The sequence below is a fragment of the Neodiprion virginianus genome, chromosome 7 (genome assembly GCF_021901495.1).
Source record: "Neodiprion virginianus isolate iyNeoVirg1 chromosome 7, iyNeoVirg1.1, whole genome shotgun sequence".
Classification (NCBI taxonomy): Eukaryota; Metazoa; Arthropoda; class Insecta; order Hymenoptera; family Diprionidae; genus Neodiprion; species Neodiprion virginianus.
The window spans coordinates 747251-764173 of record NC_060883.1 but is presented as its reverse complement, the minus strand read 5'-3'; the positions used below and the strand labels follow the sequence as shown (position 1 = coordinate 764173).

Sequence of the window (16923 nt, the reverse complement as noted above, 5' to 3'; positions counted from 1 at the left end):
TACGATAGGGATCAGGGATTAGATGTTGGCCACATCGTCGAGTTTATCGCGGCTGTCGTTTTTATTCTGGCATTTACTTTCAAATTTCTTTCGATATTCTTCTTACATTTTCACACATTCAGTCATGTATATACCTATATAATACATTCGTTTGCCGCAGCATTTACGGCTTGCTAATACGAAAATCCGTCGCCGCGGGTGATAAAAGATACCGCACTTTATACGTATTAGGTATACGGTTTTATTATCGACTTCACTCGGCCGTCACCGGAAATGCACAGAAAACGAAGGATGGAGCAGAAAAATAACAAATCTATCCTTAGGAGTTACGCTACTCCGTTGCGTTACTTGTCGGTGGGGAGGCCGAACCCCGCGTGATACTCTAGTCGCGATGGAATTTATCTGATTTCGAAATGGTATGAACCCGGTATATGGAACGAGGAAAGTTCGAGCCCTGCTCGTAAACGAAGCTGATAACGACACTGGCATTTCTCAGGCTCCACGGTTCTTTCGTGCGACATGACAGCGAGATTTTTCAAGCATACGATAATGGAAACGATCGGACATAACGTACCGGGAGACGAATTTTCCCGTATTTTCTGCGTTCCTCTTGGATTGGCTTCAAGTACATTCACGCGAGTACAAATAATGCGCAAGAAATTGACGAAACTGTACCGTGATAGGAAAAGCGTGAAAAAAATAAAAATCAAGATAAGAACGGATCAAACTATGGGGTTAAAAATGAAGTAGCGACGTGTACGATTTGCGATCATCTCCCGAGTCACGCAGCGTATGTACGTACCACCGTATCTCCGTCGAGCTTGTGTAATGCTCAACGAGTGGCACGATTTTCTAATCAAACTCAGTTGAGAAAAATGTTTTGTATAAACTTTAATGCCACTTGACATATTACGGGTTAAACGTAGGAATCTATGAACACAATTCAACCAGTTATTTTCATTGTTACGCTGCTCGTTGTTGCGGCGTGTGTACCTGTGGGAACGCGTTGAATACTCTATCTCTCCGAGAACTTTAGTTTCTGTAAGACGAGGATCTCTTTTCTGTTATGATTTTCGTTTTGCAGATAAGACGCGAGAAAATCATTCGCAAAACTAATCGAAAATGCGAATTTAATTTTGCGAAGTGTGAATACGTAGGTGTGTTCGAATGGGTATGGGTATAACACAAGATCTTATCCGTAAAGTTTAACAAGGAGTCACGTAATTCGAGTTAAATGGCTGCAAGTTGTACGCATGCATGTATATTTTACCGAACAACACCACTTGCGCTTTATGACGCATTTATTTAGTGGCGTGATTATGAAACACGTGAGAGGGAGCCACGCAGAATCATCCGCAAGTTCTCATATCTGTATAAAAATAAAAAATAAAATAAAAAGAGAATAAATAAGTAAATTTTTTTCCCACAAGTGTAAGCGTGATCGTATAATATGTTGTCACATCTCTGTATCATGCAAGAAAAGCCGTGATAATATTTATCGTTATCAATGTCTGTTATTTCAGTATGCGGGGTGGTGAAAAAAAAAGGAAGAAAGCATTAGCGATTACGTCTCAAGATCAGAAGCGAAAGAACATAAAAAATCGCATGTAGTGTATGACAATGACGTAATTAAAGAGCCACGGTTCAATGTCGCGAGTGTATTTTTCTTACGGGATTATAGTTATTTAGCACATGCAACATGCGATACTTTATCGTAAAACGCATTTGACAGGGAAACGTTATTTGTGCATTAACGTTTTAGACGGTAAAAAATTCAAAATATCTGTAATACGTAATATTCGGCTAACATATATGTGACAACGATTGAACCTATCTGGGTGTAAGATGTGAGTTAGTTTTTCATCACGACAGCTGACAAAAGTCAGGATTGTGAGTATTCTTTCTTTCTTGTTTCTTCTTTCTTTCGCGAATTGCCTTAACGGGAACAACACGTTGAATCTCGGGGATAGAGGAAAATACTAATAATAAAAGAAAAAACTTTCTACTTTTCCTGCTTCTTTATTATCGCTTTTCTACATTCTACTCAGCCAACAACAGACGTTGTATTATATTGTATGATGGGTGGTAAACAATGTTTATGACGATCCGAGATGGAATAAAAAAAGATAATTAAAACAATAACGATACCCGATACCTGTGTTATCACCGTCCGCTTAGGTTAGGTCAGGTCAGGTTATTTGGTTACACGGTACTTCTGGTTTCCCCGATATATTACAAAGTGCAGGTATGGCTGCTACAGATATGGGTCAGAGGTCAAACGATTGTATTACAGGTACAAGATACTCAAAGAAAATTAAATTGTGCGTAGCAATAAATAAAATTAAAAAAAAAATTAGCAAGAGCACCATTCATTTCTAACCCCTAGCACTCGTCGTTCGCTGTTTTTTTTTTCTTTTTTTTTTTTTTAGCCGAATCTTCAAGCGAGAGAAAAGTTGAAAATTTTCCGTGCAATGAGAGACGAAAACGAAAGATGAGAACAAAACGCGTAAAGGGTATAATGAGAACGGGTAGGAAGAAATGGGATTGGCGTTATTTCTTTTCTGCTTTAGTCGGAGTATATAATCGCGGTTCTGAATTAATCACTGAACGGGTTGTAAATTTTTATCATACCGTCGTTCCACCGGATTCCCATGGACGCTTGAAGCTTTCGCTTTCCTAGCCGGCTTTCGCTTTCGCTTTCAGTTTCGATTCCACCCCCGCTCGACCCCCGGCTATCATCCCCACCTCGGCTAGGGGCTATCGACCAGAGTCACGATTCCCCCGTCTCTCTCTCTTTCTCGCTCTCCCGCCTCGCCGAGTTATCGCAGTTCAGCGAAGGTAAAAGCGCCTGCGCCACAAACACCCTTTCCGGTGTCTGTATCATCCTTGAACCCGACTTACGAAAGGAAACTACGGTAAAGAAGGAAAGAGAGAGCGAGAGAAAGATAGAGAGGGGGGAAGGGGGGAGGGGACCCGGTTGAATGGAACGCGATGTGTTGTAAACGTCGTCATCGTCGTCAGCTGATGAGAGTCGAAAGAGAGACGGCAAATAACCTTGGCCTCCGTGAGACGAATACTACGGTCATACAATTTATTCCGCATGATCGAGCGTCTTTGTCATCATCTGCACCGTCAGCTGCATCTGATCCTCCTCCTACTTCTAGTTACACTTCGAGCTTCACTCTATCATCTTCAGAATCACGCGAGCGGCATAGAATTTTCAAAAATCTGCCAAATTTCGCGGATCATTTAGCACCCGCATCCGCACGAGTAATAACGTTCACGATGATGATACGTTGTAGAGAAGAAGATGAAGGAAAAAGGTTTGCGAGAAAATTGACGAATATCGTGCACGATCGAACCGCTGAAGAGACAATGACGCGGGGATCGTTGAGAGGCGCGAATTCAAATTCTCCGAAGTTCGAAGCACCAAGAAAGCTGAATGAGGGATAAAGACCCGAAAGAGGGAGAGAGAGAGCCGCACTGCGGGCGTGATTAATGAGAGATCATCTTGGGTCGGATGTAGGTACTCGTACGTGTATATGTATATGTGTATATATATACACACACACAAATATATATATATACACACACCTATATGTGAACGCGCGTACGATACGTATAGGAATATATACGCCCTGGGATATATTAGGAAAATGCCTAGAGAGGGGTTTTCTCCCGGAAACGAATGTATACACGCGCATGCACGTATATTGTATACATTATACGGACTACGGTACGCAAGAGAAACACTAACCTACGCCAACGATCAATTCGGGAGGGGAATTTCTTACAGGCACCCAAGTGTCACGTATCGATGCTGATTGTGAGCAGGGGCGGGATTTCATATTCAATTTCATTTTCATTTTCATTTTCATTTTCGCCTAGCGCGCACTTCCGTCTTACGTAGAAACAGCTATCGCGAGTGGGCAAGAGACGTGTCTTTTCGGGCGGGTAATCGATTGCGACAAAAACAAGGGGTAAAGCGGGAAATCGATGATGAAGATCACCCGTGCAACATGCGATTACCTACTCCAAATTTTCCGGTAATTTGAGTCGGTGTTGTCGTTTATACGGTGGATCAGCGTCAATCGTTAATTAGAGTTATGGCGTGTTGCGCACCCTTCTTCACAAGGGTGAATCAGCGTGTAACAACGCCGTGGCATGACTCGGATCACAGCCTTCGTCTCGAGTTACAGATTGAATCGAAACATACCTCTATCACCTACTTTTGAGTGAAAATAGCGAGCGATCTCGTATTTTCAATTGCGTTATCATTCCCAAGAGTTTATGGTTAAACCCCGAGTCCAGGGATGTAATTAAATTTCACGCTACGTGCCTAAGGACTGATAGGTTGAATTTTAAGCATGTATTATTATACGCGTGTAGGTAAAATGTCGGGGTATCCTTACGCGCAAACGAGATGTCACAGAATTGATATCGATTGCGAATGTAGGTAGGTACGTTGCGGTATACTTACAACACAGCTGTGCACTCTGACAATCCGATGGATGAATGAAGCCGAGACGAATAGCGAGGGATGGTAGATAATGCTGGGAAAACAGTGGAGGACGGAAATAGTCAAGGGGAGTTCAAGGAACGAAGGGCGGTCAGTTTCACGAGGATTACGTCGAATCACCGCGATACCACGACGGAAAAACAAACAGCTCGTTTCACCGCTCTTTCGGAATGCCGAAAATTTCACGAGATAATGAAGAAACTTGTAAAAAACTTACGATTATAAGCGAAACACTTTGTTTCCCATCATTTCATACGAGAGTGCGATATACTAACTTTTTTCTTCTCCGCGAACTTCGATCACCTTCGATTCGCACCCTCGCATGGCGTTGGATTTCTTGCCGGCGATCTCAAAATTTCCTTCCTCACACCTTTGCATTGCGATATTATGTCATAAATATTTATGATAGGGTACAGGTTCGGCATTTCATCGTTTTCATTCTCTTTGACGACAAGTTGTACGTTGCTTCAGTTTTGAAAATGTTCACAACCCCGTACGCGCCGATTTTTATGCCAATTTCTATTACACACGCACGCACGTCACATATGTATGTCATAACATGAGGGCAGGGATTGTGAAACAGTAGCGAGTGTAATTCGTCCCTGCATTTGACACTACGTACGTCTCGGCTTTTCTACGTAACTCCCTTCTCCTCGTCTCAACAAACAAGCGTGATAACAAACAAGACTACATTCATTCGGGTAACCAAAGGCCGAACTCACTTCGACGGAGAAGTGTCGGAAGATAGAAAAAAAAGAGAAAGAGAGAGAGAAAGAGAGAGAGGAAAGGAAAAAAAACACTTTCAAGAACCATATTAACATGAAGACTGCATCATCAACACAGCGACATTAGGAGTTTATGTATATATGTAAAGCGTAGACGGTAGCGATAATAAATAAGTAAACAACGGGGTAATAAGAATGCAAGAGCTGAATATGAAAAAACAGAGTCAGTGTGAGATAGACGAGTTATAGAGGCCGAGACCGCGAATCTAGGCCTTTTTCCTTCTCCTCGTTATGTTTCTTGTTTCGTTTCCGGCAAAGGGAATATCGAGGTGGTGTCGTCGGAGAGACGTGGCGAAGAGTGATCCGGTGCAGTGCGAGGTGTGTTCGAACCGGAGTAGCCGTGCCCCCTGACTGAGAGGGAGAGTGGTTCCGTAGTCGCGAACGAACGAACGGAACTCTCCGGGATGCGCGGCGGGGTCAAGGGGAAAAACATCGAGGTGGGGCGGAGTCGTGGAGGGGAAGCTGCGACCGAGAGAGGGAGTAAAAGAGAGAGGGAAACCAGGGCAGAGGGTGACGCGAGGAAGAGGGGGGGAGTTATTTAGGCCAGGAAGATCGGTAGTGTGCTTTGCAACTTCTTGCGGACTAACTTCCCGGAGTAGCCCGGGATAGCGGAAAGTTAAAACGCGTCTGGCGTATCTTGGACTCGGCGCACGAGGAAGGGAAGATCCGAACGAAACTGCCGGCCGGATAGAGGCTGATTTTGAGATTGCGAGATAGGGGTGGTTGAGATCCTTGAGGCTAACGCCGTCTTGCGACGCGGTCGGGGGAAAAGGAGAGAAACGCAATGAGGGAAGGGAGCTGGGGGGGGGGGGAGGCATTTCATCTAGCGAAGACGCTGCGGAGGGGGTGGAAAGGTGGACGCGGAGTTTTACGAGTTCAAGGATCTCGCCCAAGGACGATTTGAGAAACCCCTGCAGGGCGGCGGTACAAACAACTTTCGGAGACAACTATCCCGTTACTGTATCCATCTTCTTATTCGTCTCAACTCCGAGACTGGGTTCTAAACGATAAAGAAGAAAGAAAAAAAACCATTATCTCTCTCCCTCTCCCTATGGGCGGCTTCCGCTTTTATGGTGAATAAATTCGGGCACATTTAGGAGCTTTGAAGGCAAGAACGCGCGGGAACCGGGAGGAAGATCGTATAACCGGAGGTAGCAGGATCGATAACGGGAGGATAGAGCATAGAGTCGACGAGGATTCGCCAAGTTTCTCCGTCGCGCGGCAAGATCTCTTTTGCAAGAGAAAAACTTCTGTACCTACCTATAACAGGGAGTAGGGTATTATAAGAAATAGAACTATCAAAGCTATTGGCGAGGAACAGTTCTTGTTTTTTCCACCATCTTCCGATTATTGGAGAATTTACGAGCTGACATTTCGGTACCGTGACTCCTGTACCTCGGAATCGTCGCCATCCTCGCCGGCTGTATTAATTTTTTCACCTCGTGACGCCCTCGTCTAAAGTAGAATTTATCGCCCCCCCCCCCTCTCATCACAGCTCTAACGAAATCTTTCCTCGTCCCAAATATATATTTATCCCTGCACCCTTTTTCTCTCGGCCTTTTCCAACGTCCGCGGCATTCCTCACTCGTTCTACCCTGTATTCCACCCCCGATTCATTTTCACACAACGCACCGAGGAGCCAGCCGACCGTTATCCGATAGGGTAGGGCGGGCACACCTCGCTTTGGAAAGCCAAGCTGCCTCATAGTCGGTTGAATGAGAAGAAAAAGGAAAACTCTACGCGGAAGCCAGCGCACACGAATCATCGCGCGTCGCTTCAACGATACGTCACGACGGTTTCTCAGGCATGTACGTAAAATGACTTCAATCAACTTTGGACGACTTCTCGCCACGCGGAAACATTCATCCAAGATACGCCTCTGACTTGCACGAAGACACCAACGACGAGATATGTCGTTCACTCGTCCGTTCATCATTCGTTCGTTAAATTGTCATGTGTACCCACAGACCGTAACATAGGACAGCGTTAAGATTAGAACAAGAATGAGAGAAATGCTGGAAATAACTTACGTCGAGATTGCGAATTAAATTCAGTCGGTGATTTGTTATGTAATTGAATCCGCGTTCCGTTCCTTCCCAGAATTACGATAATAACGAAGACGGAATCAACGCCCGGCGCGGGCTAACGTGGCGTTCGTTTGATGCGGAGGCACGTGCGTACCGCGTATTAAAATGAGACGTTGATGCGAGCAGATAAGGAATACAGGTACTCGGCTTGCATGTACGACAATTAATCCTGGTATGCGATATGTCACAGCTGAGGCCTCACGCGTACCTCGGCGACACCGGAATTTGAACTGCAGCTAGTCCGTCGGCGGGCATTGACTATATAACGTAAATCCTCGTGCCCGATTGGTCGAGAGGCAGGCGCACACCTCTGCCGGCATGACGCAACGGATCGAGATCCTTGAGCAAGGTCCACGTTACGCCGGTGTCGTCATTTGACGCAAAAATATTTCGCCGATTTGTAAGTTACGACGTTACGAATGTACGGGATGATGCACCATTTCTCTTTCATCTCCGGGGGAGTAACGAATTTTTACTCGTCGACTTTTGCTCGAGTCAACCCGAAAGTTACCGTTCTTTCACATTTGTACACCGAGTCCTAGATGCCGGCGCACCTGAAAGTCTGTGTATTAAAATTCTAATCAGATAGAGTAATCAGCATAGTTATATAGACGAGGCAGGTGACAAGTATTTAAAACTTAATGCGAAGCCTTATTTGCAACCGAGAGGACGGAATTAAAAGAGGCATCGGAACCTGTCAAAATTCACCGCAAGACACCTCGACGTTTTTTTCCCTCTCCCTCTCTCTCTCCTTTCTTATTCATTATCGGTTCAGTTACGACTATTATCCTCACACACGTACAGAATTCATTATTATATCAACTTTCGGCCGGCACACAGCAACGGTTTCTCTTTTCCATTTTCCAATTATTTCACCTTCTCGTATAAAATTGTTACACCTCGCTTCGATCGATCACGAAGATCTGGATCGGGGCAATTTATTATCCATTGTGTATCGTAATACGTGCAACAGAAATGTTTCGTGGCCGCAGGTTCGGTTTCTGCATTGCCTTTCGCGAAAGTTCGCACACCTCGCGTATTGTACATAAGTAGGTATACACCTGTATTACAGAGTCGAGCGTTGAGGTACTCGTAAAACGAAAAGAGGACACAAGGCAGGTAGCATAGCGCGTGGTAATTAGGATCATTAAACGAGCAGGTTACATACGCGTTGCGAATTTATACATGCAGGACCGGTCGGAGGGTCGTAAAATTGAAAAAAAAAAATAAATAAATAAATAACACGTTCAACAAATGAAAGAGGAACGGCAAACGGGGCAACCAATTCATATTCCGTATGCAACGCCTTTTTAGACCTGCGAACTCGCAAAACTCTACCCGGCCTTGCCGCAGAAAGGCGTGAAAAGATGATTTCCAATGCGTACGGATAAACTGTTTGGAATATCATGTGGAGGCTTGCTGCGCGTATTTATTATACCGTCGTCATCGTTAATTGTAAGTCACCGGACGCTTTGTACATACATTTTTGTGAGGTACCTTGTATAATAAAAATGTAAACTGGGTAGATTAATAACTATCTCACAGTTACGTGTTACGCAGCCGTACAATGTATGCATGCGCGGCTCGTGTCCCATGATACAATTTGTTTCGTTGAGTGATACCAAAGTATCAGGGGGGGGGAGCGTAGTACAGAACAGTAATAAAAATGTACAGGTATAATGCGCATAGGTATAGTGTGAATGTCGTATATATACACATAGACTAGGATATAGGTATAAGTGTATGCTCTCTTACCGTATGTAATTATGTAGATACGAACAGTCGCGTTGACTGTCGTCGAAAGATTTTTTCAGATTTCGTAATACACATGTGCCTGCGTACTATATTTCATACATATAATACGCGTGCGCGTTTTATGCATACATGTGCATACGGTAACGAAAATTTCCAAAACACTGAACAATCCTCTTTCGTCACACGATACCACATAGAAAAGTGCTGTGGTAATAAATCCAAACATATAATTGCCACCTACCTTTCGGGAAGAAAACTGCGCGGGGAAAAATGGGGAGAACCGAACCGGTTGTTTCATTCTATCTACAATACGTGGACGGACTTGGATCTTTCTGACCAAAATCAAGAATACCGTGTGTTTTTAACCCTTGCGTGACGGAAAAAGAGAGAGAAGCTGTGAAGATTTATCACTCCGAAGGATGATCGAAGAGAAAAAAAAAGCGAGAAGGTAAAAAGCCGAACTATCGGTATATTTGAAGAGGTGCGGGATTCTTAGCCGGCAAAATTTGACTCGAGAACGAGATAAACGGGAACAAACGCGAAAAAATTATATGAACTCAAACAAATTCGAATCCCTTCGTCAGATTTTAAGGAAAAATCAATTATTTTCGTATACTATGCGTTGTAAAAATCTACCATTGAGATATTTCGTAAATTCCGAAGATTGAGAAGCGGGAGTTGGCAAAGGGAGGGAACTGCAGCTCCTTCAAAGCGTCGTCGAGAAGATTCTTAAAGCTATTATCTTTGAAACACAGAAAGAAACAAAATCGAAAGTAACAGAGAAAGAAACAAGCCCCGAAAAACAGACTCAGCAATAACAAGTATCATGCGGTGAAAGCCCGGGATCGATAATCGCACGTGCCTCGGGATCCCTGATAACATGTTGGGGAATAAAACTTACGAGGTTCAACGACCGTTTTTTGGGAAGAAACACTCGATCGAAATTTGATCAACTCAGGGAAGGGTGGATTCCCCAGCGGAGAACCGTCGAGGCACGCAAATCGGCGTTGAAATTGGCACAGCGATTGCATCACGGGCGTAAACATGCAGAGAAATTGTTTGTCGTCGTCTCTTACCTTAGGATGTAATTCACGCAGACTACGGAGAGCGGCTTGTGCTGTTTGGCGCAGTGGATCAGGGTTGCTTGCGTCACGACCCAGGCGTAGCCTCCCTTTTTACCCAGGAAGCGATAGGCCGCAGTTTCGCACTGTCCTTTGCTGAACACTGGAAACGAAGAGAAATAATTAATGAGAAATCTATAGGTTCACGTGGAATACGGTATGCAAACGTAACGACGCTGATATTTTATACTCTCGCCGAAATTTCGCCAAGTCAATCCCAACGAAGCCAATAATCGCGTCAATCGATCCATTTCACCATTTCACACCTGCAAATCGCTCGCTTCTCGATTTGTCACGATGACACCTTTCCTTAAGTTGTTGTTTTTATACATTTTTATTATTCGACTCAGTTTCACGACCCGAAATGTCGAATAAACAACCAGGAAATCTCACCGTGGCTCCGCCCCCTTATAGACCCTTGAAAATAGCGACAAGCTCTCCGGGCATGAATTTCTATGGTATCCGGTTTACATTTTTTTTTCATTCCCCTTTTTTTTTCTTTCTTACATATAATCATTCACGATTATACGAGTACATAGGTATATCTAGATATACACATAAATCTGTGCATACTGCACCACATATTGCGCAATTTTGAAAAGTAAGAAGATGTCGCTTTTTTTTATAACTCCGCCATAATAAATCATGTTGTGAATTTCGTTTCGCAGTTTATTTCCTAATTTTTTTTATTCATCTTGAAATAGATCAAGGGGTTTCGAAAATAAATAATTTTTTCGTTTTTTTTTATGAGCATATCGACCCTTGTATACAGACGCGTAAAATTAGAATAATCCAGTCAGCCTGCGCGGTTGGTCGGCTGGTTTGTTTCTCTGTCGATCACTGCAAAGATCTCTCAGGCGCGGTCGTTCGCGAGATGAGAAATTTTTTACGACGGTACACGGACCTACCTATTCTTCAGATGGCGCCGCGACGCGATTTCCGTTTTATCTCGCGGTTTCTTTCCCTCTTCGCACTGTTTTTTTTTCTTCTACTCTCTTTATTTTAATACCCACCCACCCACCCTCATACGTACAATCGGATCATGCGACATAGCACCGGCAGCTTTCGAGGGCGTTAAACCCGTCTCGTGTATATATTTATATATATATATACGTATTGTGTGTGTGTGTGCGTGGATACGTAGATACAGATTCGCAGGAAAAAAGGCATGCAAGGTTTTATTCATCGTTTTTCCTTCGCCTTCTAACAAATCTTGAGCTTCGCCGCTGTTACACGCGGTTTATACACGTATATACATACACGCAAAGTGAATTTCATTACTCGACCTCATCGCCACCGCAGACACTTTGGGGAGAAAAAGCGGAAGATATAGAACGGAGGGAGAGATGAAATCTTGATTCCTCGCTCGGAATCCCATGCTGACCTTTTGGGACATCCCGCGCGGAAATCAAAACTCAATTTTTCAGATACCTTCCGGAGATGAAAATTTTCTCTCACTTCCAAGCCAGAGGGAGAGAGATAGAGTCGGCAATTCATGCATCCGCAACGTTCGCGTATCATGTGACCCATTTGATTTTCAAGTTACAATCTGCTATGCATGTGAAAAATCCCTAAGGTGAGACTAAATACGTTTGACCTGACCGTGATTCGAATCTGCGACAGAGAGAGGAGAATAGAAACTGCGGATAGGTACCTAGTAATAAAAGAGGGCGGGGAGTGGTCGAGGCAGTGGTCCCACTTAATCGAGCCAATTTCGCGCAGCTGGTGAAACTAGAGAGAAAGAGAGACGGCGCGTCGAAGGTCGAGGGGTTCGATTTTACGCACTTTTGTTACTTGGGCTTGGGGCCGGCGAAAACGAGAGATTCGCTCGGGGTGAAGCCGGGCCACGCAGTAAAGAAGATGATGAGGGCCGAGTGTCCATGCTTCCCGCGGGATTCTCTCCTCGCGGATTTCACGACCGCGGACGGACGAGCGAAAATTTAACGTGACGTCATCCGAGGGATGAGTAGAGGGACTGCGAGGGAGATAAAGAACTGCTGGGGACAGAACCCGCGGAATGAGCGATGTTATCGATCTGCAGGAAGGGATCAAGTTGAAAACAGACTTCACTATTTACGTATAACAGGAAGCCTATAATTTGACGTATTCGATGTTTTTATTTTCATCGTAATTAATCAATTTATCGTTATCATCGTTGTTCGCTCTCACAGACTTTTTACCGTGTACACTGTTCAAATTAACTGAACATGTTTGATTGTTCGGATCCTGCTTTTATCATTCTCTCTTTCCTCATACACTTCAAAAGCAGCGAGGTAAGACCAGAGGCTAGGCTTCTAGTAGTAAAGAAGGATTATTTCGACGATAAATCGCAGCAAAAAAATGCCCCCTGTGCAGGGATGAGGAAAGGATTAAGATAGCAGAACGTCGCACGAGGGGTTAAGGGAAATAGGGGGAAAAAAGAAAAGTTCACGGACGGATCCGAATGAAAAGGTTTTACTTCCGCGCAAGTCGTGTGTAATAGCTACTAACAAAACGAGGGGGGGGAAAACAACAATGAAATAAACTCCGGTCTTCAATTTGCGAAACGAAGGTTTATTCGATATCACCACACCTTGTCCTTTGATTATCTCTCGTGAGCATTGTTGTACATTAAAAAAAAATATCCAGCTGCTCGCACTTGTGAGCGTAATATTAGTAGACGGCAGCAGACTCTCGAGATTCGTAACGAAATCGCACCAACACCCCGGTATGGCGTGTCATTAACGATTAACGATTGTGCCGTAGTTATAAATACGCAACTGGAATGTGATATTCGGAGCCATCATGTGTTCAATAGAAGAAAGCAGAAACGTAAGGAACTTTATTAAACGCGAGAATGAGAAACACGCGTGAAAACAGACGGAGAGAAGATTCGTACGAAATGACGCAACGGATGTCAACAAAGTACAGCTAAAATTGGCTTGACCAAGGCTGAAGGGTGGCAGAGGAAAGGGAATCTGGGTAGCAACGTAACACAACACATAACAACACGAGACAACACACAATGTCATCGAACCAACGGTTGCCAAAAATTCGACTATTTTTAACCGAAGACTCCCGTCACCGCGACGACTTTCGCCCTGCTGTGATGATATATAAACGAGAATCACCAATTTCAATTAACCGTCTCTGACGAAGGGATGCGTATAATAAAGTAACGTTGAAACATCGCGTGTGTCGCTCGGTAGGTAAATTTATGGCACGCATGACTCGGCTACGTCTCAGAGTCTGAATTACATAAGTATCTTTGCAACAACAATCCATGATTAAATAAAGAGCAATTAACAACGGGAATCGAAACGAATCGATCGAACAAATACGACAACACGTTCTGAAACGTCCCAAGGTGTTAGTTATCCCGACTTTTACGAATAAACGTGCGCGCAGAGCCGCGATTATTGCGTCGCTCGGCAATTTGCCAGTTATATCTGACCACCGACGAGGATCTTCCGATGGCATCCTTCGGTACTTTTATTGTTCTTACTAAACATTATACACCAGGCGCGAGATGTTTTCGACATATTTTCTGTTCCCGCGCTCTTTTTCCGACTCAACGGTTTTTTACGGCGCGAAACACGGTCACGTGTTTTTATATAAGAATATCTCACATCGCGATTCAAATTTCATTTTTCTATTAAATTTTTACGAGTTCTTTGAACCGAGCGGGGGCGTTCGAAAACTATAACAAGAAAAGTGTTCTATAAAAGAAAGGAGAAGAAAAAAGTTTCGGTTTATTAATGTAATATGTGATCGCGCAGAATATGAGAGATAGATGGATCTTTTGATCGATTGATTGATTGATTGATTGATTGATTGATTGATTGATCGATTGAATTGAAAATGAATAGAATGAAATAAAAAACTACCGATGAACGACACAAAGAGAAACATGATAGTCCATTGGTTAAAAAATACTCACGCGACTTGAACGATTTGTCGAGTAGAGGATTGTCGAGGGCGTGATGAAAGTCAAAAACCGACTGGCCAACGAGCTCGCTGATATCCCAGCCGAGATACTCGGCCAATCTGCAAGGTAATATCGATGAATTAAAGAGGGATATAGATCCGAACGGAGCTTCGCCCTGGCGTCCAACAGAGGCGCGTACTCACTTCTCGTCGGCGTAGGTGAACTTCATGTTCAGGCTGTGCTTCGATAAGAAGGTGTGCCGGCCGAGGGGCACCTCGATGTTGCTCGGATGGGGAATCGGACAGCCGACGACAACGAGGCAGCCGGAGCTGCTCTCCTTTTCCTGCTTCTCGATCTTCACGTGAGCCCCTTCAAAGGAATCGACGCTGTCGCCATTCTCATCGAGCTGATTCTGAGGCGTCGAAAGGTCCCGAGGCGTCGCCACGACGTGACCCGTGCAGTGTATCACCTGCTCGAAAATTTCTTCCGTAAATAGGTTGCATTCGAAATACAAAAGTCAACGTTCAATGTTGTTTCGTACAAGATATATGTATTAATTATCATTGCGTTAGGACCAAGGCGATAACGCATACCTTGTACGAGGCGCTCTTCAGGTTGACTTTCCTCCCTTTGGTGGTCAGAGTGCACTTCAGTCTGAGGAACAGATTGCACATTTGTTTCGCGTCGTTAACCCCGGAGGGCTTCATCGACAAGCATTCGCGAAGCTCCTCGTGATCGCACGGATGGCTGTAGTCGTAGACGTTCTGACCCATCATGTCCATCTGAAAGAGAACGAGAAGACGTTGGCAATTTCATTAAGATACAATTGTCTTTATCAACTCCGAGGCGCAGCCGAAATTATTATTACAACTTTCCCAAAATCAATTCATCGTATATTTATAATACGAACAATGACATTGCTGTGCGACCGTAGATTCAGTTTTTTTATTATCGAATAAAACCGATGTGAAAATTTTTAATTGGCGACGAATTAAAAGTACAATGCAGGGGTTACTCGTGTTTTTTTCTTGACATTACCATCGCCGGTTTTTGCGACTACGTATGATTACGATTATTATACCTGTGAAACTCCGAGGTAATCGCTGACGTTTTCGGACAGGTAGATCATATCGCCGTCGCTGGATAGGACGAACATAAATCCGTCGAGTGCTTTCAGGAACGCCGCGTCCGTCTCTATGGATGTTTCCGACGTTGGAGACGTGTCCGGTACTGGTGGGTAGAATTTTGCAATAGTTTCATTAGAATGTCATACATGTATAATAAAAAATGCAGCCAAAATATCAAAACAACGTCAATACGTCACAGATACCTCAATCATACGTGGGTATCGTTTCGTATTTATACTCACTGGCATCAACGACCGTTCGAACTTTGAGGTAAGCGATGGCGAGCCGCATCACGCTGGCCTTGTCGAGGTGGGCAGCCTGCTCGATCGGTACCGGAAGCGCATTCGCCAATGCGGTAAATATGTTTGTTTCTTTGGTTCGCCGACATCGTGCGGCGTCCCGAGATTTCTCCTTCCGTTTTTCATTGCTTCTGGAATTGAAAGGAAAATACCAAGTCTTTCAATAGGCACCCAGATACGGTGAATTATACCTACGCAGAGTTACACTATACTTATATCGGTACGAAAGTTGCATACAGGCAACAAATTCAGCTCAGACTATGAAAGAAAATTATAATTCGACAGAGGTCAAGTAATTTAGACCGTAGTGAGATTAGCTTGAATTTTCAAATTTAGTCGGACGCGAGACCATTATATTTTCCAAACAGTGAGAAATCACGCGCACCGGCTGATAATAAAACTTGATTTAGTCCCTCTGTCTCTTACGGTTCAGGTACGTCGATCAAATCGACTGCAATCACGCGTCGCTGCTGCCCCTGCCTCTTGCTTTCAATTATCAGAGTGGACACTCGGATAGCGGATAGCGGCGCAGAGAAGCGGCAAATCAGACCAAAGTAAGGCCGATTCTGGGTCAGAGGTCACTGAGCATCGTGACCAGGGTTTCGAGTTGCGTATAAGGTGTATTAGATCATTATTCAAGTCCCGGCCTCTGATATTCAAAATACCGCTTATTTATCTCTGCACAGGGTGTATAATAGTAGGGACAATAATTAGATCCGTACACGAGATAGGATAATATATAGGCGCACACGTACAAGCGGTTGCCATTGTAACGAATTCGCAACTCGACTCTCACTCGCACTCCAAGTCCTAGGACTTAAAAGTGGTATTTTCAATTTTAGTCCGCGCGTGCGCATTCGCTTACTCACTCGACCGCCATGGAAATGGGTACATTGTGTACGGAAAACTCGCATGGAAAAACGCGTGAAACGTGCTCGCGTTGGATAAATAAAATCTCTTTGAATCGAAAAAGCATGTCATTCACCATATTCAGCATGACGCAACATTACTCATACGCACATGTAAGGATTAATTTCTGCGTGTTGCACAGTTTCGGGGAACGCTTCAAGACACGTTCCGTGGGTATGTTGCCAAGTTTGCATACCTACTGCACACATGCATGTACAACGATATGAGTCATATCGCCGAGCACTGATTATTTCTTATAACCCAGCAGTTTATAATAATTTGCTACTGCGATTGTCGTATACCTAATGGGTATTGTGTATAGTCATTACCGCATTTAATGGGGACCCGAATCGAACCGAAGGTTGTCGTAGCTCCGTTTTAAGACATTATTATCGCGTATCGATTCTTAGCTTA

At 44.0% G+C, this 16923-nt stretch overlaps 1 protein-coding gene across 5 annotated transcripts in view; it reads right to left on the bottom strand.

The window, feature by feature from the left end:
- LOC124309382 (hypoxia-inducible factor 1-alpha) overlaps positions 1 to 16923 on the bottom strand; it is a 51513-nt gene that overhangs the window by 23069 nt on the left and 11521 nt on the right. For all 5 annotated transcript variants that reach the window (XM_046773013.1, XM_046773009.1, XM_046773010.1 and 2 more), the window contains exons 2-7: positions 15544 to 15731; positions 15256 to 15404; positions 14768 to 14956; positions 14378 to 14643; positions 14187 to 14293; positions 10223 to 10370 (exon numbers count right to left, since the gene is read on the bottom strand). In XM_046773013.1, coding sequence (XP_046628969.1) covers positions 10223 to 10370; positions 14187 to 14293; positions 14378 to 14643; positions 14768 to 14956; positions 15256 to 15404; positions 15544 to 15731 — 1047 coding nt within the window. The remainder of the gene's footprint in view (positions 1 to 10222; positions 10371 to 14186; positions 14294 to 14377; positions 14644 to 14767; positions 14957 to 15255; positions 15405 to 15543; positions 15732 to 16923) is intronic.